At 41.5% G+C, this 26,883-nt stretch overlaps 1 protein-coding gene across 2 annotated transcripts; it reads right to left on the reverse strand.

Moving 5' to 3' along the window:
- Positions 1 to 937: 937 nt before the first annotated feature.
- On the reverse strand, positions 938 to 20,013 carry MEIG1 (meiosis/spermiogenesis associated 1). 2 transcript variants are annotated; one of them, XM_088844066.1, is made up of 4 exons: positions 19,882 to 20,013; positions 7,600 to 7,603; positions 6,597 to 6,763; positions 938 to 1,240 (listed from the first exon to the last, which is right to left on the reverse strand). In XM_088844066.1, the coding sequence occupies exons 1-4, from the start codon at positions 20,011 to 20,013 to the stop codon at positions 1,112 to 1,114; spliced, it is 432 nt and encodes a 143-aa protein (XP_088700192.1). In that variant the 3' UTR covers positions 938 to 1,111. The 2 variants fall into 2 exon arrangements, with proteins under 2 accessions (XP_088700192.1, XP_055285184.2); XM_055429209.2 differs by lacking the exons at positions 7,600 to 7,603; positions 19,882 to 20,013 and adding an exon at positions 9,236 to 9,307.
- Between the last annotated feature and the right edge of the window lie 6,870 nt (positions 20,014 to 26,883).

Raw genomic sequence — 26,883 nt, forward strand, 5'->3', positions numbered from 1 at the left:
TCAAGCTTATGACATGAAATCTATTTAATGGTCAGAACTTATCAATGGGGACAAATAAAAAGTCTTGTGCATGCATGCATGCTAAGTTGCTTTATTTGTGTCTGACTCTTTCACAACCCCATGGACTGTAGCCCACCAGGCTCCTCTGTCCAGGGGATCCCAGGCAAGAATATTGGAATGGGTTGCCATGCACTGCTTCAGGGTATCTTCCCAACCCAGGAATTGAACCAGGTGTCCTGCATTTCAGGTGGATTCTTTACCATCTGAGCCACTAGGGAAGCCCAGTGACAAAAATTTACAATAAAAGGCTATCTTTCATCTATTTAAATTCAAAGTCCTCAGGACTCACTGGTCTGGGGGCACTTCTTAAGTCTCCCAGGATAATAGCCTTCCTTGTACTTGGGCTATTTCTGCAGTGATTAAAGGAAGCACTGGAACATATTTTCTGTGGTGGTGATTCAAGGGCGACCCAGAAGCTGATCCAGGACAAGGTTTCAAGTCCAAGGAAGTGACTCAGAGGAAAAGGACCAGCAGGGCAGTGGGAGAAGGGGTGAAGAAGGGAGATAACCAATTGCGTACGTCATCCAGTGAGATGCTGTGGCATGTGACTGGAGACTAACCTCAGGGGATTAACGTTCCTCTAGAGTAAGCAGGTGGCTGGCACCTGTCTGCCCCAGGCACCATCATATCTTGGCAATTCAGTGAAAAGCAAAGGAATCTAGAGGCAAGAAAAAGCTCCTGGGCCACAAAATGCAGATCTGGCAGTTCAAAGCGATGGTCTAGTGAAGTGGTAAAGGCTGAGGGGCTGGGGGTGGGCCTAACCTGTACACAACCACTTGAATGGTTTCCTGGGGGGCTTTCTCTTCCCCTGCACAGCTGTTAACGTTACCACAGTTAAAACAGGAAGAACCAGACTGAGGCAGGCATCAGTGGTATGCTGCTGCAGTTATATTTTAGAACAAAAGGAGATGATTACCAGAGACCAACTTCTGGTGTCTCAAAACATTCCATCGGAGTCTGCACTTGGGGGTATTTTGTAAAATGACACTTACATGATGTCAAATGAAAACGGATTTTTTAAAAAAGATCATGACAATACTGAGAACAAAGGCTAGTAAGCATAAATTTTCACTTTGTGGACTTCCTTGTCGTCGCACTCCCTCTGTTTGTTGTAGTAATAGAAAGTATTGTCCCTTCTCTGAAGCTTCTTCACATATCCTGTCTCTGGCCAACGATCTACCTGTACATCCAAAACCAAAACACAAATATTGTAATGGTCCTTTCATATAATTGTTCACTATCAAACATTTAAAAGTGCAAGTCACATCAAACAGAGCTCTTAGTAATGTCTTACACTTGTAGACACACAGACACACATAAAAAACACACAACACACTTGTCTTACATTGTAACCTTATACTGAAGGACAACTAGTTCAATGCTTCTCCCTAGATCCCAATTTCTAGATTTAAATTTCTACTCTGCAGCCAAGATAAAACATTCAGAATAATCTAAACTTTATTCTTCTTATATTTACAAACTATTTTAGGCATTATTACTTACTAATTCCTGAAAATAGTACCTAAGGAGGGAATTAGGGCTAGGCCCAGGCAACAGGAAGAAGCTAGACTGGATGTCTCTAAAGGTGAATGTGTATTTCATGTCCATATTTCAAGTGCACACCTTGAAGCTCATTTTCATAGAAATTTGAGGTCATGAACAGAGTCTTCAGCAACCTCTTCTTAGCTTCTCCACCTTAGTCTTTCTCATTTGCCATACTGGTTTGCTTACTTGATTGTTTGGCCTGATCCAGTTTGGACCTTTTTTTTCCCTTCCTCTGTGAATTCACATTATACCTTCTTGCTCAGGCCAGTGCATTTCTGCTCTGGTTAGATATGTTGCTTCTGGATGGTGTGACATCTACTCCATCACTGTCAAAACCCGACTATTTGGGTTTTGTGTTCATGGCATTCAAAACCAAGTCCTGTTTTTCAACATCATCTCTATTGGCAGCTACTCATTCTCCAGACTTATAAATCACAACTTTCAAGTTCAGTTCAGTTCAGTTCAGTCGCTCAATCGTGTCCGACTCTTTGCGACCCCGTGAATCGCAGCACGCCAGGCCTCCCTGTACTTCACCAACTCTCGGAGTTCACTGAAACTCACATCCATCGAGTCGGTGATGCCATCCAGCCATCTCATTCTCTGTCGTCCCCTTAGAGTCTTTTCCAGTGAGTCAACTTGTCGCATGAGGTGGCCAAAGTATTGCAGTTTCAGCTTTAGCATCAGTCCTTCCAATGAACACCCAGGACTGATTTCCTTTAGAATGGACTGGTTGGATCTCCTTGCAGTCCAAAGGACTCTCAAGAGTCTTCTCCAGCACCACAGTTCAAAAGCATCAATTCTTCGGTGATCAGCTTTCTTCACAGTCCAACTCTCACATCCATACATGACCAAGGGAAAAACCATAGCCTTGACTAGACGGACCTTGGTTGGCAAAGTAATGTCTCTGCTTTTTAATATGCTATCTAGGTTGGTCATAACTTTCCTTCCAAGGAGTAAGCGTCTTTTAATTTCATGGCTGCAATCACCATCTGCAGTGATTTTGGAGCCCCCCAAAAATAAAATCTGACACTGTTTCCACTGTTTCCCCAACTGGAGTACAAAAGCTCCACAAATATAAATGAATGTACATCTTTTATTTTCTAACAATGTATTTTTGCTTTCTTCTGTCATCTCATTTATTTAGGAGTTAGCAAGAATGGGTAGCAGCCTATCCGATAAACCCTGGCAGGCTCTCTGACAGGTACATCACAGAGAAAAGTGATGTTTTCCATCACTTGGGTCAAGCCTGCTTGACTTCGTGGTTTCCATTACCCTCAGCGGAGAAAGGAAGATGTTCTCAAGATATCATTACCGCTCTTCTTCCTCTTGAGGCCAACAGCAGGCTGTCTCATTTATTAGGGTCCCCCAACCACCTCATTCAGTGAAGAAGCAGTAGACTGCCGCTGCTGTAGAATTACACACAGCACTTCATGTGGAGTGAGGAAGGAGACAGGTGGGCCCAGGCTGAGCAACTGCGGCCACTTCTCCCGCTGACACTTTGAGGTAAGAGACCAGCAGGATGAGAGCCCTGACGGGGGTGGAAGAAAGAGTGACCACGGTTTTCTCATTCTTGTGGTCAACGGGATTTCCCAGCTGGACACATGCACAGAGGAGGTCATCAGTCTCAGAAGGAGACAAAAGAGGGAGGAGCCACCAGCTCACAGTATGTCCTGCCAACCTCCCAGACACCTTTGCGCTAGAATCCATCTTGGGTGAGAGATGCACACACATCCACCACAAAGGACCTTGAGTCAGACCAAATGTGGGCACAAACAAGATGGCTAGTCAGAGATAACCCAGGTGACGGCCCCCATATCAGTGATCTAAGCCACCCCTATTGGGTACAGCTCACTCTGAGCCCACCCGGGTGTTCCTCTATAGGTTCTTTGCTTCCAATAAACACTTTATGTGCTTCACAGCCTCTCTGCTGAATCTTTCTTCAAGGAAGACAAGGACCGAGGTCCTGCTTCCAGCTGCCTTGTCCCCGGAAATCAGGAGGGGCCTCCAAGTAGCTATATTGGTTTTGTCTTATCAACCTCTAGGCTTGTTCCCTTCTACAGCCCTTTGCTGTTTCATAATTTTTCCTTCTTGGCTTTCTATCCATCACTCCCATTCAACCTAGGAAAACTTCATTCCTTAGAGAATGGTGGTGGGGATGGGGTTAGGGGGTTGATATAGTCCTCAAGTCAGCTCACCTTGGGCAGGAAATCAGTAAATACTGATAGTGTCTATAAAAGACATACATTTCAGATAAGAACAAAGACCATCGTTCAAGCCCTTCAGACCACTGCCAATCAAAGCAAGCCTTTGGTTACCATCCTGTCCTTCCTCTACAGCCCACTGAAAATGCCTCTTGGGGCACAAAGCCCTTTTGGAAGATTGTCCCTAAAGGAAGAAATTTTTATCTTCCTCTAATTTGGGGGGCGGCATATATTTTCACTCATGTAAGTTTTCATTGTTCATCACTCTTAATCTTCCACTCCAAGATATAAGAATAATAAGAGCTATCATTCACCAAACACCATTCACTCAATGAATTACTACTGAGCACCACAAAATCAGGTATTTCCAACACTTGATTTCATTTAATTTCTGAGACATTTTTCCAAAGCAGGCACTGGCATTGCCCTTTTACACTTGAACTCGGCAAGGTAAGCATTAACCTTATTCAGGGTTACCCAGCCAAGGAGGAGAGCCCGGATGGAAAACCTGGGCACACTGATTTCACGTCTGTACTCTTTCCACTGGCCCACTAAATTTCCTGAGGCCAGGCACTTTATATTTATCTTTTTAAAGCTCCTGGCACAGAAACTGGTACAGGGCAGGTACCGAAAAAATATACACGGAAGTGAAATACAAAATGTCTCTGTAATTGTCAAGTCATTCAATAGATAATGGTGTTCTTCTCTTCATTATACACACATACACACACAAATCCCTCAGGTGCTTTTCGGGGACTTCCTCTTTAAAGATGTTCTTTGTGTTCCCTTAAATCTGATCTTATCTCTGAGCTCAGTCCCAACAGTTTCTGGAATGGTGGTGTAGGTGTGGGAGTGCCTGTATGTCCTTGGGTCTTATACACCTTTCAGGGGCATCCCAGTGGGAAGGCAAGGTATATGGAGCTTATTTCTGATCTGCAGTAAAATGTTAATGCTTTTGTTTTGCCTGTTTAAAAGCCACAGATAATAAAGTAATGAAAACTCCCTTTTAGTAGTGTGGACCAAAGTGTAGAATGCTACTAGAATTGAAAAAATGGATATGGGAAGGTCACAGTCATCAGTCAAATCCTCATTTGATCAGTATTTTTAATTTTATACCTCACCACTGCTAATACTCTCTATTAAGTTAACGTCCATTAAACAAAAGAGTCTATTACACTTTACCTCTGTGTCACCTTCATCCTTTTTTTTCTGTCTAGTTTTTTTAGGAAATGTTGCGTAGAGATCAACAAGTAGAATGAAGAAAGAAAAAGAATAAGGGGGTCTGAAAAACCTGCCCATGAATGAGTCTCTGAAAAATAGTTAATAATAAAAAAACAATTTAAAAATAAACAAATAATAAATACTTTGTGGTAATATCAACTCTAAAACCTAATATACATTTATGAATGCTATATCATATTCTATCAGTTCAGTTCAGTTCAGTTGCTCAGTCGTGTCCGACTCTCCGCGACCCCATGAATCACAGCACGCCAGGCCTCCCTGTCCATCACCAACTCCCGGAGTACACTCAAACTCATGTCCACAGAGTCGGTGATGGCATCCAGCCATCTCATTCTCTGTCGTCCCCTTCTCCTCCCGCCCCCAACCTTTCCCAGCATCAGAGTCTTTTCCAGTGAGTCAACTCGTCGCATGAGGTGGCCAAAGTATTGCAGTTTCAGCTTTAGCATCAGTCCCTCCAATGAACACCCAGGATTTATCTCCTTTAGAATGGACTGGTTGGATCTCCTTGCAGTATAAGGGACTCTCAAGAGTCTTCTCCAACACCACAGTTCAAAAGCATCGATCCTTCGGCGATCAGCTTTCTTCACAGTCCAACTCTCACATCCATACATGACCACGGGAAAAACCATTGCCTTGACTAGACGGACCTTGGTTGGCAAAGTAATGTCTCTGCTTTTTAATATACTATCAAGGTTGGTCATAACTTTCCTTCCAAGGAGCAAGCGTCTTTTAATTTCATGGCTGCAATCAGCATCTGCAGTGATTATGATATTCCTCAAAACTCAGTCTCCCCATAGTCAGTAGAATAAATGAATTTTTAAAAACACATTATAAACTAGGGCCATATCTAGATTTTGTCTAGTCTTTGAAAAGTAAAACCATGTCTCCTTTCTCTCAAGAAAACCTGGAGTATACAGTCAAAGTCAGGAGATTTTGTTGCCTAAGGCAGAATTTGGTAGGTCAACTGATAAAGAATCCACCTGAAATACAGGAGAACCAGTTTGATCCCTGGGTTGGGAAGATCCCCTGGAGGAGGGCATGGCAACCTACTCCAGTATTCTTGCCTGGAGAATCACATGGGCAGAGAAGCCTGGCAGGCTATAGTCAATGGGGTTGCAAAGAGTCAGACGTGACTGAGCCAATAAGCATATAATTTGCAGTTGAAATAAAAAAATACAGAAAGGAAACGAACTGAATGTCTGATAAGAGAATTTATCTTATCAGAACTCTCACCCTAGTGAGAGAAAGACACTTGGGCTTTTATGGCCTACCAGAAAGGATTTGTCTGGTACAGCACAGTTGCTCAGTAAAAGCTAGAAAATTCTTAATGTTTCTGTGCTGAGACCTTTTGCTGCAGTCTACCTGAAAATCATTCTTCTGAATCTTAGTCTCTTTATCAATAAAATCAGGGGGTTAGGGTAGAATTCCCTTTCAGTATTCTCTAGTGCTTTGTTGGTGGTGGGTTTTCTGTTTGTTTTTATTCTTTAGTGCTTTTCACCCTCTAACAAATTCATTTTGAGTTCAGATTTGTAGAGGCATAAATCTTACCATAGAAACTTGCTTCACTTGTTTGTATTCAATTTCATCTCGATATCCTGCTTGTTGAAATCTGTACAGATTTTCTATCTCTTCTGACCATTTTTTGGCACGACTTATTGATTTTGGTTTCACATCAGAACTAGCCATGGCTACACAGGTCTTCTTACTAATTATTTCTGAAGGATGTTTAAAAAAAAGTTCATTAGATAACACAGTAGTGACAGTTTTGGAAACCCCTTTAAGAATGAACCAAACTAGATTTTTTAAAAATAAGAGTTAAGAATCCCATTAAATATGTTAGCTTTTTAAACATTCAATTCCAAAAGTAAGAAGGATTCATGTTCTATTTTGGAAATAAAGTCAATCCTGGAGTGATATCTTAAATGGTGCAGACTGATTCTTGCATTTCAAATAATAGTTTACACATTTCTGAAATCCCTTTCTTACTTTTGTTTTTAATTTTATTTATTCATGTTTTTGGCTGTGCTAGGTCTTCTTTGCTGTGCAGGCTTTTCTCTGGTTGCAGTGCAGGCTTCTCATCGTGGTGGCGTATTTTATTGTAGAGCATGGATCTAGGGTGTACAGGCTTCAGTAGTTGCAGCACATAGGTTTAGTAATTGTGGCTTCCGTGCAACTCAATAACTCTGGTGCACTGGCTTAGCTGCTCTGAGGCAAATGGAATCTTCCCAGATTAGGGACTGAACCTGTGTCTCCTGCACTGACGAGTGGATTCTTACCACTGAACCCCCAGGGAAGCCACCCCTCACTCTCTTATTTTTAACTGCTCAGGAGAAAAACATCTGTTTCTGCTTCATTGACTATGCCAAAGCCTTTGACTGTGTGGATCACAATAAACTGTGGAAAATTCTGAAAGAGATGGGAATACCAGACCACCTGACCTGCCTCTTGAGAAACCTGTATGCAGGTCAGGAAGCAACAGTCAGAACTGGACATGGAACAACAGACTGGTTCCAAATAGGAAAAGGAGTACGTCAAGGTTGTATATTGTCACCCTGCTTATTTAACTTCTATGCAGAAGTACATGATGAGGAACGCTGGGCTGGAAGAAGCAGAAGCTGGAATCAAGATTGCTGGGAGAAATACCAATAACCTCAGATATGCAAATGACACCACCCTTATGGCAGAAAGTGAAGAGGAACTCAAAAGCCTCTTGATGAAAGTGAAAGAGCAGCGTGAAAAGGTTGACTTGAAGCTCAACAATCAGAAAACAAAGATCATGGCATCTGGTCCCATCACTTCATGGGAAATAGATGGGGAAACAGTGTCAGACTTTATTTCTTTGGGCTCCAAAATCACTGTGGATGCTGATTGCAGCCATGAAATTAAAAGACACTTACTCTTTGGAAGAAAAGTTATGACCAACCTAGATAGTATATTAAAAAGCAGAGACATTACTTTGCCAACAAAGGTCCATCTGGTCAAGGCTATGGTTTTTCCCGTGGTCATGTATGGATGTGAGAGTTGGACTGTGAAGAAAGCTGACTGCCGAAGAATTGATGCTTTTGATCTATGGTGCTGGAGAAGACTCTTGAGAGTGCCTTGGACTGCAAGGAGATCCAACCAGTCCATTCTAAAGGAGATCAGCCCTGGGTGTTCATTGGAAGGACTGATGCTAAAGCTGAAACTCTAATACTTTGGCCACCTCATGCGAAGAGTTGACTCACTGGAAAAGACTCTGATGCTGGGAAGGATTGTGGGCGGGAGGAGAAGGGGACGACAGAGAATGAGATGGCTGGATGGCATCACCGACTCGATGGACATGAGTTTAAGTGAACTCCGGGAGTTAGTGATGGACAGGGAGGCCTCGCGTGCTGTGATTCATGGGGTCGCAAAGAGTCGGTCACAACTGAGCGACTGAACTGAACTGAACCTCTACTCTAGATTTTTAATCTTTGCTTTTTGGTATGTGTTATCAATTTTGTACCTTTAAGAACCCAGTCTTCAATACTCATCTTTACTTGGGATCAACATCACTGACCTGATTGCTCTCTCCCGCTTTGGACTCTCCTTTTTCTCCACCACGTTGCCTCTATCTCCTCCCTCCCCCTTCTCTTTTCTACCCAATTCTGTGGATCTCTTTGTGTGTTCCGGGCTGTGGGGAACACTGAGGGAACTGATTACTGGCTGGATCTGTCTCTCTCCTTTTGACTCCTCCTTTATCCTCCTGGCCACCTCTGTCTCCTTCCTCCCTCTTCTCTGTGTGACTCCGTGATCCTCTCTGAGGGGTCCAGACTGTGGAGAGCACATAGGGAACTGATCACTGGCTAGCATGCTCGCTCCCCTTTTGATTCCCCCTCTTCTCCTCCTGCTCACCTCTATCTCCCTCCTCCCTCTTCTCTTCTCCATGTAAGTCTGTGAACCTCTCTGGGTGTCCCTCACTGTGGAGAAACTTTTCATTATTAACCTAGATGTTTTATCATCAGTGCTGTATAGATGGAGAAGTCTTGAGGCTACTGTAAGAATAAGACTGAAAACCAAAGGCAGGAGGCTTAAGTCCAAAACCCGAGAACACCAGAGAACTCCTGACTCCAGCGAACATTAATTGATAAGAGCTCATCAAAAGCCTCCATACCTACACTGAAACCAAGCACCACCCAAGGGCCAACAAGTTCCAAAGAAAGACATACCACACAAATTCTCCAGCAACGCAGGAACATAGCCCTGAGCTTCAATATACAGGCTGCCCAAAGGCACACCAACTACTGGACACTTCATTGCACTCCAGAGAGAAGAAATCCAGCTCCACCCACCAGAACACTGACACAAGCTTCCCTAACCAGGAAACCTTGACAAGCCACCCTTCCAACTCCACCCACAGTGAGGAACCTCCACAATAAAGAGGAACCACAAACTGCCAGGATACAGAAAGGCCACCCCAAACACAGCAATATAAACAAGATGAAAAGGCAGAGAAATACCCAGCAGGTAAAGGAACAGGATAAATGCCCACCAAACCAAATAAAAGAGGAAGAGATAGGGAATCTACCTGATAAAGAATTCCAAATAATGATAGTGAAAATGATCCAAAATCTTGAAAACAAAATGAAGTTATAGATAAATAGCCTGGAGACAAGGATGGAGAAGATGCAAGAAAGTTTTAACGAGGAGCTAGAAGAAATATATAATGAATAATGCAATAAATGAGATCAAAAACAGTCTGGAGGGAACCAACAGTAGAATAACAGAGGCAGAAGATAGGATAAGTGAGCTAGAAGATAGAATGGTAGAAATAAATGAAACAGAGCGAAAAAAGAAAAAAGAATTAAAAGAAATGAGGACAACCTCAGAGACCTCTGGGACAAAGTTAAATGCCCCAACATTCGAGTCATAGGAGTCCCAGAAGAAGACGACAGGAAGAAAGACCATGAGAAAATACTTGAGGAGATAATAGTTGAAAACTTCCCTAAAATGGGGATGGAAATAATCACCCAAGTCCAAGAAACCCAGAGAGTCCCAAACAGGATAAACCCAAGGTGAAACGCCCCAAGACACATATTAATCAAATTAAGAAAGATCAAACACAAAGAATAAATATTAAAAGCAGCAAGGGAAAAACAACAAATAACACACAAAGGGATTCCCATAAGGATAACAGCTGATCTTTCAATAGAAACTCTTCAGGCCAGAAGGGAATGGCAGGACATAAAGTGATGAAAGAAAAAAAACCTACAGCCCAGATTACTGTACCCAGAAAGGATCTCATTCAAATATGAAGGAGAAATCAAAAGCTTTACAGACAAGCAAAAGCTGAGAGAATTCAGCACCACCAAACCAGCTCTCCAACAAATGCTAAAGGATCTTCTCTAGACAGGAAACACAGAGTGTATAAATTTTAACCCAAAACAATAAAGTAAATGGCAACAGGATCATACTTATCAGTAATTACCTTAAACGTAAATGGGTTGAATGCCCCAACCAAAAGACAAAGACTGGCTGAATGGACACAAAAACAAGACCCCCATATATAACAAGGGACACATACAGACTGAAAGTGAAGGGCTGGAAAAAGATATTCCACACAAATAGAGACCAAAAGAAAGCAGGAGTAGCAATACTCATATCAGATAAAATAGACTTTAAAACAAAGGCTGTGAAAAGAGACAAAGAAGGAAACTACATAATGATCAAAGGATCAATCCAAGAAGAAGATACAACAATTATAAATATATATGCACCCAAGATAGGAGCACTGCAATATGTAAGACAAATGCTAACAAGTATGAAAGGGGAAATTAACAATAACACAATAATAGTGGGAGACTTTAATACCCCACTCACACCTATGGACAGATCAACTAAACAGAAAATTAACAAGGAAAGACAAACTTGAAATGATACAATAGATCAGTTAGACCTAATTGATATCTATAGGACATTTCACCGCAGAACAATGAATTTTACCTTTTTCTCAAGTGCACATGGAAGCTTCTCCAGGATAGATCACATCCTGGGCCATAAATCTAGCCTTGGTAAATTCAAAAAATTGAAATCATTCCAAGCATCTTTTCTGACCACAATGTAGTAAGATTAGGTCTCAATTACAGGAGAAAAGCTGTTAAAAATGCCAACATATGGAGGCTGAACAACACGCTGCTGAATAACGAACAAATCATAGATGAAATCAAAAGAGAAATCAAAATATGCATAGAAATGAATGAAAATGAAAACACAACAACCCAAAACCTCTGGGACACTGTAAAAGCAGTGCTAAGGGGAAGGTGCATAGCAATACAGGCACACCTCAAGAAACAAGGAAACAGTCAAATAAATAACCTAATTCTACACCTAAAGCAACTAGAAAATGAAGAAATGAAGAACCCCAGGGTTAGCTGAAGGAAAGAAATCTTAAAAATCAGGGCAGAAATAAACACAAAAGAAACAAAAGAGACCATAGCAAAAATCAACAAAGGAAAAGCTGGTTCTTTGAGAAGGTAAATAAAATTGACAAACCATTAGTCAGACACATCAAGAAACAAAGGCTGAAAAATCAAATCAACAAAATTAGAAATGTAAATGGAGAGATCACAACAGACAACACAGAAATACAAAGGATCATAAGAGACTACTACCAGCAACTATATACCAATAAAATGGACAACTTGGAAGAAATCGACAAATTCTTAGAAAAGTACAACTTTCCAAAACTGAACAAGGAAGAAATAGAAAATCTTAACTGATCCATCACAAGCATGGAAAATGAAACTGTAATCAAAAATCTTCCAGCAAACAAAAGCCCAGGACCAGACAGCTTCACAGCCAAATTCTACCAAAAATTTAGAGAAGAGCTAACACCTATCCTACTCAAACTCTTCCAGAAAATTGCAGAGGAAGGTAAACTTCCAAACTCATTCTATGAGGCCACCATCACCCTAATCCCAAAACCGGACAAAGATGCCACAAAAAAAGAGAACTACAGGCCAATATCACTGATGAACATAGATGCAAAAATCCTTAACAAAATTCTAGCAAACAGAATCCAACAACATATTAAAAAGTTCATTCATCATGACCAAGTGGGCTTTATCCCAGGGATGCAAGGATTCTTCAATATGCACAAATCAAACAATGTAATACACCACATTAACAAATTGAAAAATAAAAACCATATGATTATCTCAATAGATGCAGAGAAAGTCTTCGACAAAATTCAACATCCATTTATGATAAAAAACCCTCCAGAAAGTGGGAATAGAAGGGACATACCTCAACATAATAAAAGCTATATATGACAAACCCACAGCAAACATTATCCTCAATGGTGAAAAACTGAAAGCATATCTCCTAAAGTCAGGAACAAGACAAGGGTGCCCACTCTCACCACTACTATTCAACATAGTTCTGGAAATTTTGGCTACAGCAATCAGAGCAGAAAAAGACATAAAAGGAATACAAGCTGGAAAAGAAGAAGTAAAACGTTCACTGTTCGCTGATGACATGATCCTCTACATTGAAAACCCTAAAGACTCTACCAGAAAACTACTAGATCTAATCAATGAATACAGTAAAGTTGCGGGATATAAAATCAACACACAGAAATCTCTTGCATTCCTATACACTAATAATGAGAAAATAGAAAGAGAAATTAAGCAAACTATTCCATTCACTGTTGCAACGAAAAGAATTAAATACTTAGGAATATATCTACCTAAGGAAACAAAAGACTTGTACATAGAAAACTATAAAAGACTAGTGAAAGTGATCAAAGAGGAAACTAATAGATGGACAAATATACCGTGTTCATGGATTGGAAGAATAAATATTGTAAAAATGAGTATACTACCCAAAGTAATTTATACATTCAATGCAATCCCTATCAAGCTGCTGCTGCTGCTAAGTCACTTCAGTCGTGTCCGACTCTGTGTGACCCCATAAACAGAAGCCCACCAGGCTCCCCCGTCCGTCCCTGGGATTCTCCAGGCAAGAACACCGGAGTGGGTTGCCATTTCCTTCTCCAATGTGTGAAAGTGAAAAGTGAAAGTGAAGTCGCTCAGTCGTGTCCGACCCTTAGCGACCCCATGGGCTACAGCCTACCAGGCTCCTCCATCCATGGGATTTTCTAGGCAATAGTACTGGAGTGGCTTGCCATTGCCTTCTCCGCCTATCAAGCTACCAACGATATTTTTCACAGAACTAGAACAAATAACCTCACAATTTGTATGGAAATACAAAAAACCTCGAATAGCCAAAGCAATCTTGAGGAAGAAGAATGGAACTGGGAGAATTAACCTGCCAGACTTCAGGCTCTACTACAAAGCCACAGACATCAAGACAGTATGGTACTGGCATAAAGACAGAAATATAGATCAATGGAACAAAATAGAAAGCCCAGAGATAAACCCACGCACCTATGGACACCTTATCTTTGACAAAGGAGGCAAGAATATACAATGGAGAAAAGACAGTCTCTTGAACAAGTGGTGCTGGGAAAACTGGTCAGCCACTTGTAAAAGAATAAAACTAGAACACTTCCTAACACCATACACCAAAATAAACTCAAAATGGATTAGAGAGCTAAATGTAAGACCAGAAACTATAAAACTCCTAGAGGAGAACGTAGGCAAAACACTCTCCGACATAAATCACAGCAGGATCCTCCAAGACCCACCTCCCAGAATATTGGAAATAAAAGCAACTATAAACAAATGGGACCTAATTAAAATCAAAAGCTTCTGCACAGCAAAGGAAACTATAAGCAAGGTGAAAAGACAGCCTTCAGAATGGGAGAAAATAATAGCAAATGAAGCAACTGATAAAGGATTAATCTCCAAAATATACAAGCAGCTCCTGCAGCTCAATTCCAGAAAAATAAAAGACCCAATCAAAAAATGGGCCAAAGAACTAAACAGACATTTCTCCAAAGAAGACATAAAGATGGCCAACAAACACATGAAAAAATGCTCAACATCCCTCATAATCAGAGAAATGCAAATCAAAACCACAATTAGATACCATTTCACACCAGTCAGAATGGCTGCTATCCAAAAGTCTACATGCAATAAATGCTGGAGAGTGTGTGGAGAAAAGGGGACCCTTACACAGTTGGTGGGAATGCAAACTAGTACAGCCACTATGGAGAACAGTGTGGAGATTCCTCAAAAAACTGGAAATAGAACTGCCATATGATCCAGCAATCGCACTCCTGGGCATACACACCGAGGAAACCAGAGTTGAAAGAGACACATGTACTCCAATGTTCATTGCAGCACTGTTTATAATAGCCAGGACATGGAAACAACCTAGATATCCATCAGCAGACGAATGGATAAGAAAGCAGTGGTACATATACACAATGGAGTATTCAGTTCAGTTCAGTTCAGTTCAGTCGCTCAGTTGTGTCCGACTCTCCGCGACCCCATGATTGACAGCATGCCAGGCCTCCCTGTCCATCACCAACTCCCAGAGTTCACTCAAACTCATGTCCACAGAGTCGGTGATGCCATCCAGCCATCTCATTCTCCGTCGTCCCCTTCTCCTCCCGCCCCCAACCTTTCCTAGCATCAGAGTCTTTTCCAGTGAGTCAACACTCAGCCATTAAAAAGAATGCATTTGAATCAGTTCTAATGAGGTGGATGAAACTGGAGCCTATTATACAGAGTGAAGTAAGCCAGAAAGAAAAACACCAATACAGTATACTAACGCATATATATGGAATTTAGAAAGATGCAAATGATAACCCTGTATATGAGACAGCAAAAGAGACACAGATGTATAGAACAGTCTTTGGGACTCCGTGGGAGAGGGTGAGGGTGGAATGATTTGGGAGAATGGCATTGAAACATGTATGTTGTCATATGTGAAACGAATCACCAGTTCAGGGTCGATGCATGTTACAGGATGCTCGGGGCTGGTGTGTGGGGATGACCCAGAGGGAGGATAAAGGGAGGAGGGAGGTGGGAGGGGGGTTCAGGAAGGGGAACTCATGTACACCCGGGGCGGATTCATGTCAGTGTATGGCAAAACCAACCAATATAATTGTAAAATAATTAGCCTCCAATAAAAAAAAAGAAAAAAAAATTAAAAGATTAAATTAAATTAAAAAAAAAACCCTCCAGAAAGCAGAAATAGAAGGAACATATCTCAACATAATAAAAGCTATATATGACAAACCCACAGCAAATATTATCCTCAATGGTGAAAAACTGAAAGCATTTCCCCTAAAGTCAGGAACAAGACAAGGGTGCCCACTCTCACCACTACTATTCAACATAGTTTTGGAAGTTTTGGCCACAACAATCAGAGCAGAAAAAGAAATAAAAGGAATCCAGATTGGAAAAGAAGAAGTAAAACTCTCACTGTTTGCAGATGACATGATCCTTTACATAGAAAATCCTCAGGACTCCACCAGAAAATTATTAGAGCTAATCAGTGAATATAGTAAAGTTGCAGGATATAAAATCAACACACAGAAATCCCTTGCATTCCTATACACTAATAATGAGAAGACAGAAAGAGAAATTAAGCAAACAATTCCATTCACCATTGCAACGAAAAGAATAAAATACTTAGGAATATATCTACCTAAAGAAACAAAAGACCTATATATAGAAAACTGTAAAACACTGGTGAAAGAAATCAAAGAGGACACAAATAGATGGAGAAATATACCGTGTTCGTGGATTGGAAGAATCAATATGGTGAAAATGAGTATACTACCCAAAGCAATCTATAGATTCAATGCTATCCCTATCAAGCCACCAACGGTATTTTTCACAGAACGAGAACAAATAATCTCACAATTTGTATGGAAATACAAAAAACCTCAAATAGCCAAAGCAATCTTGAGAAAGAACAATGGAACTGGAAGAATCAACCTGCCACTTCAGGTTCTACTACAAGCCACAGTCATCAAGATAGTATAGTACTGGCACAAAGACAGAAATATAGATCAATGGAACAAAACAGAAAGCCCAGAGATAAATCCACACATCTATGGACACCTTATCTTCGACAAAGGAGGCAAGAATATACAATGGAGAAAAGACAGTCTCTTTAACAAGTGGTGCTGGGAAAACTGGTCAACTACTTGTAAAAGAATGAAACTAGAACACTTTCTAACACCATACACCAAAATAAACTCAAAATGGATTAAAGATCTAAACGTAAGACCAGAAACTATAAAACTCCTAGAGGAGAACATAGGCAAAACACTCTCCAACATAAATCACAGCAGGATCCTCTATGACCCACCTCCCAGAATATTGAAAATAAAAGCAACAATAAACAAATGGGACCTAATTAAAATCAAAAGCTTCTGCACAGCAAAGGAAACTATAAGCAAGGTGAAAAGACAGCGTTCAGAATGGGAGAAATTAATAGCAAATGAAGCAATGGACAAAGAATTAATCTCAAAAATATACAAGCAGCTCATGCAGCTCAATATCAGAAAAATAAATGACCCAATCAAAAAATATGCCAAAGAACTAAACAGGCATTTCTCCAAAGAAGACATAGAGATGACTAACAAACACATGAAAAGATGCTCAACATCCCTCATAATCAGAGAAATGCAAATCAAAACCATAATGAGGTACCATTTCACACCAGTCAGAATGGCTGTTATCTGAAAGTCTACAAGCAATAAATGCTGGAGAGGGTGTGGAGAGAAGGGAACCCTCTTACACTGTTGGTGGGAATGCAAACTAGTACAACCACTATGGAGAACAGTGTGGAGATTCCTCAAAAAACTGGAAATAGAACTGCCATAAGACCCAGCAATCCCACTCCTGGGCATACACACCGAGGAGACCAGAGTTGAAAGAGACACATGTACTCCAATGTTCATTGCAGCACTGTTTATAATAGACAGGACATGGAGGCAACCTAGATGTCCATCCGCAGACGAATGGATAAGAAAGCAGTGGTACATATACACAATGGAGTATTACTCAGCCATTAAAAAGAATACATTTGAATCAGTTCTAATGAGGTGGTTGAAACTGGAGTCTATTACACAGAGTGAAGTAAGCCAGAAAGAAAAACACCAGTACAGTATACTAACTCATATATATGGAACTTAGAAAGATGGTAATGATAACCCTGTATGCGAGACAGCAAAAGAGACACAATGTATAGAACAGTGTTTTGGATGCTGTGGGAGAGGGCGAGGGTAGGATGGTTTGGGAGAATGGCATTGAAACATGTATATCATCATATGTGAAACGAATCATCAGTCCAGGTTTGATGCATGGTACAGGATGCACTGGGATGACCCAGAGGGATGGGATGGGGAGGAAAGTGGGAGGGGGGTTCAGGATGGGGAACACATGTACACCCATGGCGGATTCATGTCAATGTATGGCAAAACCAATACAATGTTGTAAAGTAATTAGCCTCCACTTAAAATAAATAAATTTATATTAAAAAAAAATTTTTAAATAAAATAAAACAACTTAGTTTCTGAAACTAAATTTTCAACTCTAGTTTAAGTAACTGTCTAATCACCAAACTTGTATAGCCAATTTTTCAAAGACACAATCTTGCACTTGTTTTCTCAGCTACTTCTTATTACCCCCAAATATCATTCATTTAATATTTATTATATATAAGATAAGAGTGAAAAAGCTGGGTTAAAATTCAACATTCAAAAAACCAAGATCATGGCGTCCAGTCCCATCACTTCATGGCAAATAGATGGTGAAAAATGGAAACAGTGGCAGATTTTATTTTAGTGGGTTCCAAAATCACTGCACCTAAAGTTAAAAGTTGCTTGCTTCTTGGAAGAAAAGCTATGACAAACCTGCTGCTGCTGCTGCTAAGTCACTTCAGTAGTGTCCAACTCTGTGTGACCCCATAAACGGAAGCCCACCAGGTTCCCCCATCCCTGGGATTCTCCAGGCAAGAACACTGGAGTGGGTTGCCATTTCCTTCTCCAATGTGTGAAAGTGAAAAGTGAAAGTGAAGTCACTCAGCCGTGTCCGACCCTTAGCGACCCCAGGGACTGCAGCCTACCAGGCTCCTCAGTCCACGGGATTTTCTAGGCAAGAGTACTGGAGTGGCTAACCTAGACACCGTATTAAAAAGCAGAGGCATCACAAAAGTCCATATAGTCAAAGCTATGTATGGTTCTTCCAGTAGTCATGTGCGTGTGTGAGAGTTGGACCATAAAGAAAGTTGAATGCCCAAGAATGAATGCTTTTGAACTGTGGTTCTGGAGAAGACTCTTGAGAGCCCCTTGGACAGCAAGGAGATCAAACCAGTCAATCAATCCTAAAGGAAATCAACCCTGAATACTCATTGGAAGGACTGAAGCTGAAGCTTCAATACTTTGGCTGCCTGATGTGAAGAGCCGACTCATTGGAAAAGACCCTGATGCTGGGAAAGATTGAGGGCAGGTGGAGAAGGGGGCAACAGAGCATGAAATGGTTGGATGTCATCACCGATTCAATGGACATGAGTTTGAGGAAACTCCGGGAGATAGAGAAGGACGGAGAAGCCTGGAGTGCTGCAGTCCACAGGGCGTAAAGAGTCGGACATGACTTAGTGACTGAACAATGAACAATAATATTTTATAGTACATTATATGTATATTACATTTTAATATTATAATTATTACATATCAGTATATATTATAGTCATTTATGAAAATAGTGCCCAGAATTTTCACCATGATTCCTTGGATTCAGTTTTCTATTTCAGTATGGTTCTATATTAGCTGAAATACATTAAAATCAGACCTAATAAAGTAGATCCTGTAAGTGAATTAGTATTTCAGTTATAACAATAAATGCTTATGATGTTAAAGCCAAGTGAAGTCTTTACCACTGTGCCACCTGCGAAACCTTCTTACAGCTTTCTATTTACTAAGAGTGAAACTAAAAATAGGAAAAGATCAACTTAAAATTCCTTAAAGATTTCAGTGATTCTCAGAAATTCAGTGACTGCACTAATTCTGCTGGTAACCTTTAGCACTTTGTAAGTTTTAATGATAGCAGTAGCAAAAAATAACTGATATGAAATACTTTTTACCTCTATAATACTAAATTGTATCTGGAGACACAGGAAATGGCAATGCCTCCCTACTATGCAAAGATCAGATTTTATTAAACAGTATTAGGATTTACATGGGTATTGAAAAATCCAACTGATATTAATTCCCTGATAATCTGAGGCTCAGATCTAACAGAAGAAGCATTTGATGTACTGTCAAACTCCTTTCTGTGCAAACATCTGTCACCTTCTTCTGGCTTTTAAAAATTGCTTTTACTTTTCAAACTCCAAGAGCCATCAGTAAGGCTAATCTCCCATCTTTTTGCCCATTTTATTTTATCCTGTTCCTAGACAAGGCAGGATACGGCAGAAGGGCCCTTTAACTAGCAAGTCACTTGATAACCGCTAAATTTCTCACAGTTCTCAAAGTTGTTGGTGTTCATTTGAACAACAAAACTGGTTCCCAGAGTCCAAGCCTTGGTGGTCCATCGTCCAGGTGTGCTGTGTACCTCTGCAGCATAAAGCCCCTCCTTTTGGGGACCCTGCCAGGTGACTAACGTGACTTCTCTGGTCCCTCAAACTTTTTTTTTTTTCCTGCCAGAAATCAGCAACCACGTCTGTAAGGTAAAATCTGCCTAGAGAAGGCTGCGATGGAGAAAGTATCCTCAACATGGTGATCAAATGGTCGCCCCGCAGGAGGAACTCAGAAAGGAGCCCCAGAATCGTGACCCCTAAAGACAAAGAGAGCACAGGACCTCTGGAAACCACCAAGAGATGAAATTAAAGGCCCTTCCATAAAAAGAGGAAACGAGAAAATAGAGGAGGGAGGCGGACAAATCTCAGGTACCCTGAAGAAGGGGTGACCCTGGATGGCTTCGGGGCAGGGCCTGGAGGGCTTCGGAGAGGGCGCACCCATCCCTCCGCAATGGGGCCTCTCACCCTTGGGTCCTGCTCGCAGGGGTAGCCCTCGCTCAGCCATCCTTGAGAGGCCGGGGCGCCCCGCCCAGGAGCTTGCAAGCAAGCCCAGCCACTCGGGATCCGCGGCCTGGGCTGGACCAGCCAGAGGCCAACTGTCAGGGCCTTGGCAACGCTTCCTTTACCTGGCAACGCCTTTCGCAGCTTACTTTGTACTCACTCAGCCCCCACCCTTGCGAACGGGCCTTTGTGCGCAAGCGCGTGGGCGGGGCCCAGTTTGGAGCTTGAAAGCTGGTCTCCTGATGGAGCCTTCCAATTGTCTCAACCCCACTTAGAGGTGGAGAGAGGACTGTGTCACTTGCCACTACATCAGTCATAGACAGCATTCCCTAAAAAAGCCGATCAGGGAATAGAGACCGCTGGGCTTCTGGTCCCTGGTACTAAATACTAAAATATCTCCTATCTGTCCCACCTCTTAAATTAACCAATCCAAAGAGCTGATCATAGTGCCTGACAATCTAGAAAACCTATAGTAAATTAGAGTAAATCTATAAATGACATCTATAGCTTTATTTTTTCCAACATTACCTTCATTATTGTATTTAAAATACTGCCTCTTTACTTACAACTCTCAAATTTATTTCCTTAACCCAGATCTCTAAACTCTAGACTTATGTAACCAAGGTGTATTCAGCATACATGTGTGTGAAAGTCACTCAGTCGTGTCCGACTCTTTGTGGCCTATACAGTTCATGGAATTCTCTAGGCTAGAATACTGGAGTGGGTAGCCTTTCCCTTCTCCAGGGGATCTTCCCAACCCAGGGATCAAACCCAGGTCTCCCGCATGGCAGGCAGATTCTTTTCCAGCTGAGCCACAAGGAAAGCACTATTCAACATCCATATGGTTGTCCAAAACAACTACCCTCCAAACACCCATGCTTAATTCTTCCCCTTCCATGGTCTCCCACTTTCAGTAAGTGGTCACTAGAGTCCATTTTCTCTTGCTATTCGTCAGCAACATATCCATCCATCTTCAAAATCTGTTAGCTTTACTGCTTCCATCCAGCCCAAGCCATCACTTTTCCCCTTCTGGTTATTGCAGTAGTTCCCAATAGGCTTCTCTTGTCCCCTGCAGGCTATTCTGAGCAAAACAACAGACTTGATCTTATTGTAAAATTATGTCATTTCTCTTCTCCTAATCCTGAAATGGTTTCCCATTTTACAGAGTAAAAATCACCAAAGCCCAAGAAGATTTGCACTCAATCACTCCTCCCTTGTTCTGTAGCCCTGGATCACACTGCTCGGCAACAGTGACCTGGCTGTTCATCTCCTAGCTACCACAATAAGGATTTAGTTGTAGCTGCCTCCTTCCATTTATCCCCTTGACTCACTGCTTTGTCTTCAATTCTTTGTTAATATCTCAACTCACCCATCTTCATCCACCTAGCTCGCTATTCCCATCGTGTTCTCTAATCCTCTTACTATGTTTTAGTGTTTCTTTTTTCCGCAAGTCTGATCACCTCCTCAGTTCAGTTCTGTTCAGTCACTCAATCTTGTCCGACTCTTTGCAACCCCATGAATCACACAGCACACCAGGCCTCCCTGTCCATCACCAACTCCCGGAGTTCACTCAAACTCATGTCCATCGAGTCGGTGATGCCATCCAGCCATCTCATTCTCTGTCATCCCCTTCTCCTCCCACCCCCAATCCCTCCCAGCATCAGTCTTTACCAGTGAGTCAAATCTTCGCATGAGGTGGCCAAAGTATTGGAGTTTCAGCTTTAGCATCAGTCCTTCCAATGAACACCCAGGACTGATCTCCTTTAGAATGGACTGGTTGGATCTCCTTGCAGTCCAAGGGACTCTCAAGAGTCTTCTCCAGCACCACAGTTCAAAAGCATCAATTCTTTGGCGCTCAGCTTTCTTCACAGTCCAACTCTCACATCCATACATGGCCACTGGAAAAACCATAGCCTTGACTAGACGGACCTTTGTTGGCAAAATAATGTCTCTGCTTTTTAATATGCTATCTAGGTTGGTCATAACTTTCCTTCCAAGGAGTAAGCATCTTTTAATTTCATGGCTGCAATCAGCATCCGCAGTGATTTTGGAGCCCAAAATAATAGTCTGACACTGTTTCAACTGTTTCCCCATCTATTTCCCATGAAGTGATGGGACCAGATGCCATGATCTTAGTTTTCTAAATGTTGAGCTTTAAGCCAACTTTTTCACTCTCCTCTTTCACTTTCATCAAGAGGCTCTTTAGTTCCTCTTCACTTTCTGCCATAAGGGTGGTGTTATCTGCATATCTGAGGTTACTGATATTTCTCCCGGCAATCTTGATTTCAGCTTGTGCTTCTTCCAGCCCAGCGTTCTTCATGATGTCCTCTGCATAGAAGTTAAATAAGCAGGATGACAATATACAGCCTTGACGTACTCCTTTTCCTATTTGGAACCAGTTTGTTGTTCCATGTCCAGTTCTAACTGTTGCTTCCTGACCTGCCTACAGGTTTCTCAAGAGGCAGGTCAGGTGGTCTGGGATTCCCATCTCTTTCAGAATTTTCCACAGTTTATTGTGATCCACACAGTCAAAGGCTTTGGCATAGTCAATAAAGCAGAAACGTTTATCTGGAACTCTCTTGCTTTTTCCGTGATCCAGCGGATGTTGGCAATTTGATCTCTGGTTCCTCTGCCTTTTCTAAAACCTGCTTGAACATCTGGAAGTTCACGGTTCACATATTGCTGAAGCCTGGCTTGGAGAATTTTGAGCATGACTTTACTAGCATGTGAGATGAGTGCAATTGTGCGGTAGTTTGAGCATTCTTTGGCATTGCCTTTCTTTGGGATTGGAATGAAAACTGACCTTTTCCAGTCCTGTGGCCACTGCTGAGTTTTCCAAATTTGCTGGCATATTGAGTGCAGCACTTTCACAGTGTCATCTTTCAGGATTTGAAACAGCTCAACTGGAATTCCATCACCTCCACTAACTTTGTTTGTAGTGATGCTTTCTAAGGCCCACTTGACTTCACATTCCAAGATGTCTGGCTCTAGGTCAGTGATCACATCATCGTGATTATCTTGGTCTTGAAGATCTTTTTTGTACAGTTCTTCTGTGTATTCTTGCCACCTCTTCTTAATATCTTCTGCTTCTGTTAGGTCCATACCATTTCTGTCCTTTATCGAGCCCATCTTTGCATGAAATGTTCCCTTGGAATCTCTAATTTTCTTGAAGAGATCTCTAGTCTTTCCTATTCTGTTGTTTTCCTCTATTTCTTTGATCACCTCCTAATATACTATTTTTATATTGCTTCTTTTTTCCTTTTCTTAGCATAATGTTTTTTATATTGGTTGTTTCTTTTTCAAAAAAAATTTATTGAAGTATAGTTGCTTTATAGTATTGTGTTACTTTTTACTGTACAGGAAAGTGAATCAGTTATGAAAGTGAAAGTGTTAGTCTCTCAGTCATATCTGACCCTTTGTGACCCCATGGAATGTAACCCACCAGCCTCCTCTGTCCGTGGAATTCTCCAGGCAAGACTACTGAAATGGGTTGACATTCCCTTCTCCAGGGGATCTTCCCAGCCCAGAGTTGAACCCAGGTCTCCTGCCTTGCAGTCAGATTCTTGACTATCTGATCCACCAGAGAATATATACATATATCCCCTCATTTTCGGATTTCCTTCCCATTTAGGTCACCATGGAGCATTGAGTAGAATTCCCTGTGCTATACAGTAGGTTCTTGTTAGTTATCTATTTTTCATATTGTATCAATAGTGTATATATGTCAATCCCAATCTTCCAATTCATTCCACCCCCATTGCCTCTTTATATTTTAGTATTTATCTTTCACTAGAATGTAGTTTCCATCAAGAGAGAGAGATTGTTAACTAAATTCCAAGAACAGTGTCTAGCACTAAGTAGGCACTAAAATAGCATATTCTGAATAAATATATTTCACCACCACTGCTACTGTGATGCTGTGGAAGCAGTATAGCATGGTGGCTAGGAGATACATTCATCTGTTGATTCCATGTCTTGGCAATTGTAAATAATGCTGCTGGGTGCTTATTCCTTTGAAGAAAAGCTCTGACCAACCTAGACAGCATATTAAAAAGGTGAGACATTACTTTGCCAACAAAGGTCCATCTAGTCAAAGCTATGGTTTTCCAGTAGTCATGTATGGATGTGAGAGTTGGGCCATAAAGAAGACTTAGCACTGTAGAACTGATGCTTTTGAACTGTGGTGTTGGAGAAGACTCTTGAGAGTCCCTTGGACTGCAAGGAGATCAAACCAGTCAATCCTAAAGTTGAAAGGACTGATGCTGAAGCTCCAATATTTTGGCCGATGTGAAGAGCTGACTCATTGGAAAAGACCCTGATGCTGGGAAAGATGGAAGGCAGGAGAAGGGGACGACAGAAGATGAGATGGTTGGATGGATCACCAACTCGATGAACATGAGTTTGAGTAAACTCTGGGAGATGGTGAAGGATAGTATGCTGCAGTCCATCAGGTCACAGAGAGTTGGACACAACTGAGTGGCTGAACAACAACAGTGAACATTGGTTAATTCTTTTTTTGAATGAATGGGTTTCTTTTTTGATATATACCCATGAGTGGAACTGATGGGTCATATGGTATTTTGGATATATATCCTATTTTTAGTTTTTAGAGAAACTTCCATACTGTTTTCCACAGTGGCTGCACCAACTTGTATTTCCATCAATAGTGTACAAGGGGTCTCTTTTCTCTACATCTTCACCAGTGTTTGTTATTTGTGTTCTTTTTGATGATAGTCATCCTGACAGCTGTAAGGTGCTATCTCATTGTCGTATTAATTTGCATTTCTCTGTTGATTAGTGATGCTGAGTATCTTTTCAAGTCCCTGTTGGTCAGCTGTATGTGTTTTTTGGAAGAATGTCTATTCAGGTCTTCTACACATTTTTAAATTGGGTTGTTTGGGGGAAGTTGCTGTTAATTGTATGAGCTGTTTATGTATTTTGGATATTAAACCCTTATGTTGTTGTTTAGTCGCTAAGTCATGTTTGACTCTTTTGAGATACCATGGACCTAACAGAAACAGAAGATATTAAAAAGAGGTGGCAGGAATACACAGAAGAACTGTACAAAAAAGATCTTCACAACCAAGATAGTCACGATAACGTGATCACTGACCTAGAGCCAGACATCTTGGAATGTGAAGTCAAGTGGGCCTTAGAAAGCATCACTACGAACAAAGCTAGTGGAGGTGATGGAATTCCAGTTGAGCTATTTCAAGTCTTGAAAGATGATGCTGTGAAAGTGCTGCACTCAATATGCCAGCAGATTTGGAAAACTCAGCAGTGGCCACAGGACTGGAAGAGGTCAGTCTTCATTCCAATCCCAAAGAAAGGCAATGCCAAAGAATGCTCAAACTACCGCACAATTGCACTCATCTCACACGCTAGTAAAGTCATGCTCAAAATTCTCCAAGCCAGGCTTCAGCAGTATATAAACCGTGAACTCCCAGATGTTCAAGCAGGTTTTAGAAAAGGCAGAGGCACCAGAGATCAAATTGCCAACATCCGCTGGATCATGGAGAAAGCAAGAGAGTTTCAGAAAAACATCTATTTCTGCTTTATTGACTATGCCAAAGCCTTTGACTGTGTGGATCACAATAAACTGTGGAACATTCTGAAAGAGATGGGAATCCCAGACCACCTGACCTGCCTCTTGAGAAACCTGTATGCAGGTCAGGAAGCAACTGTTAGAACTGGACATGGAACAACAGACTGGTTCCAAATAGGAAAAGGTGTACGTCAAGGTTGTATATTGTCACCTTGCTTATTTAACTTATATGCAGAGTACATCATGAGGAACGCTGGGCTGGAAGAAGCACAAGCTGGCATCAAGATTGCCGGGAGAAATATCAATAACCTCAGATATGCAGATGACACTACCCTTATGGCAGAAAGTGAAGAGGAACTCAAAAGCCTCTTGATGAAAGTGAAAGAGGAGAGTGAAAAGGTTGGCTTGAAGCTCAACATTCAGAAAACTAAGATCATGGCATCTGGTCCCATCACTTCTTGGGAAATAGATGGAAAAACAGTGGAAACAGTGTCAGACTTTGTGTTTTTGGGCTCCAAAATCACTGCAGATGCTGATTGCAGCCATGAAATTAAAAGACGCTTGCTCCTTGGAAGGAAAGTTATGACCAACCTTGATAGTATATTAAAAAGCAGAGACATTACTTTGCCAACCAAGGTCTGTCTAGTCAAGGCAATGGTTTTTCCCGTGGTCATGTATGGATGTGAGAGTTGGACTGTGAAGAAGGCTGACCGCCGAAGAATCGATGCTTTTGAACTGTGGTGTTGGAGAAGACTCTTGAGAGTCCCTTATACTGCAAGGAGATCCAACCAGTCCATTCTAGAGGAGATCAATCCTGGATGTTCATTGGAGGGACTGATGCTAAAGCTGAAACTGCAATACTTTGGCCACCTCATGCGACGAGTTGACTCACTGGAAAAGACTCTGATGCTGGGAAAGGTTGGGGGCGGGAGGAGAAGGGACGACGGAGAATGAGATGGCTGGATGGCATCACCGACTCTGTGGACATGAGTTTGAGTGAACTCCGGGAGTTGGTGATGGACAGGGAGGCCTGGCGTGCTGTGATTCATGGGGTCGCGGAGAGTCGGACACGACTGAGCGACTGAACTGAACTGAACTGAACTGGGCTATATAAGTCATATTACTTGTAAATATTTTCTCCCATTTAGTAGGTTATCTTTTGGTCCTGTCACTGGCTATCTTTGCTGTTCTATAGTTTTTAAATTTAATTAGGTCCCATATGTTTATTTTGCTTTTATTTCCTTTGCTTTAGGAGCAGACCTGCAAAAAAATATATATATTGCTACAATTTATGTCAGAGTATTACACCTGTGTTTTCTTCTAAGCGTT

Source organism: Moschus berezovskii, chromosome 15 (assembly GCF_049115385.1).
Source record: "Moschus berezovskii isolate FMDL1 chromosome 15, NW_MosBer_1.0, whole genome shotgun sequence".
Taxonomy (NCBI): domain Eukaryota; kingdom Metazoa; phylum Chordata; class Mammalia; order Artiodactyla; family Moschidae; genus Moschus; species Moschus berezovskii.

Excerpts from the sequence above, each read along its gene's own strand:
- MEIG1 (XM_088844066.1), bottom strand. The coding sequence starts at position 20,013 with ATGGCTGAGCGAGGGCTACCCCTGCGAGCAGGACCCAAGGGTGAGAGG. Across the intron at positions 1,241-6,596 it reads AAGTGAAGCAAGTTTCTATG|GTAGATCGTTGGCCAGAGAC; the intron begins GTAAGATTTATG and ends TTGGATGTACAG.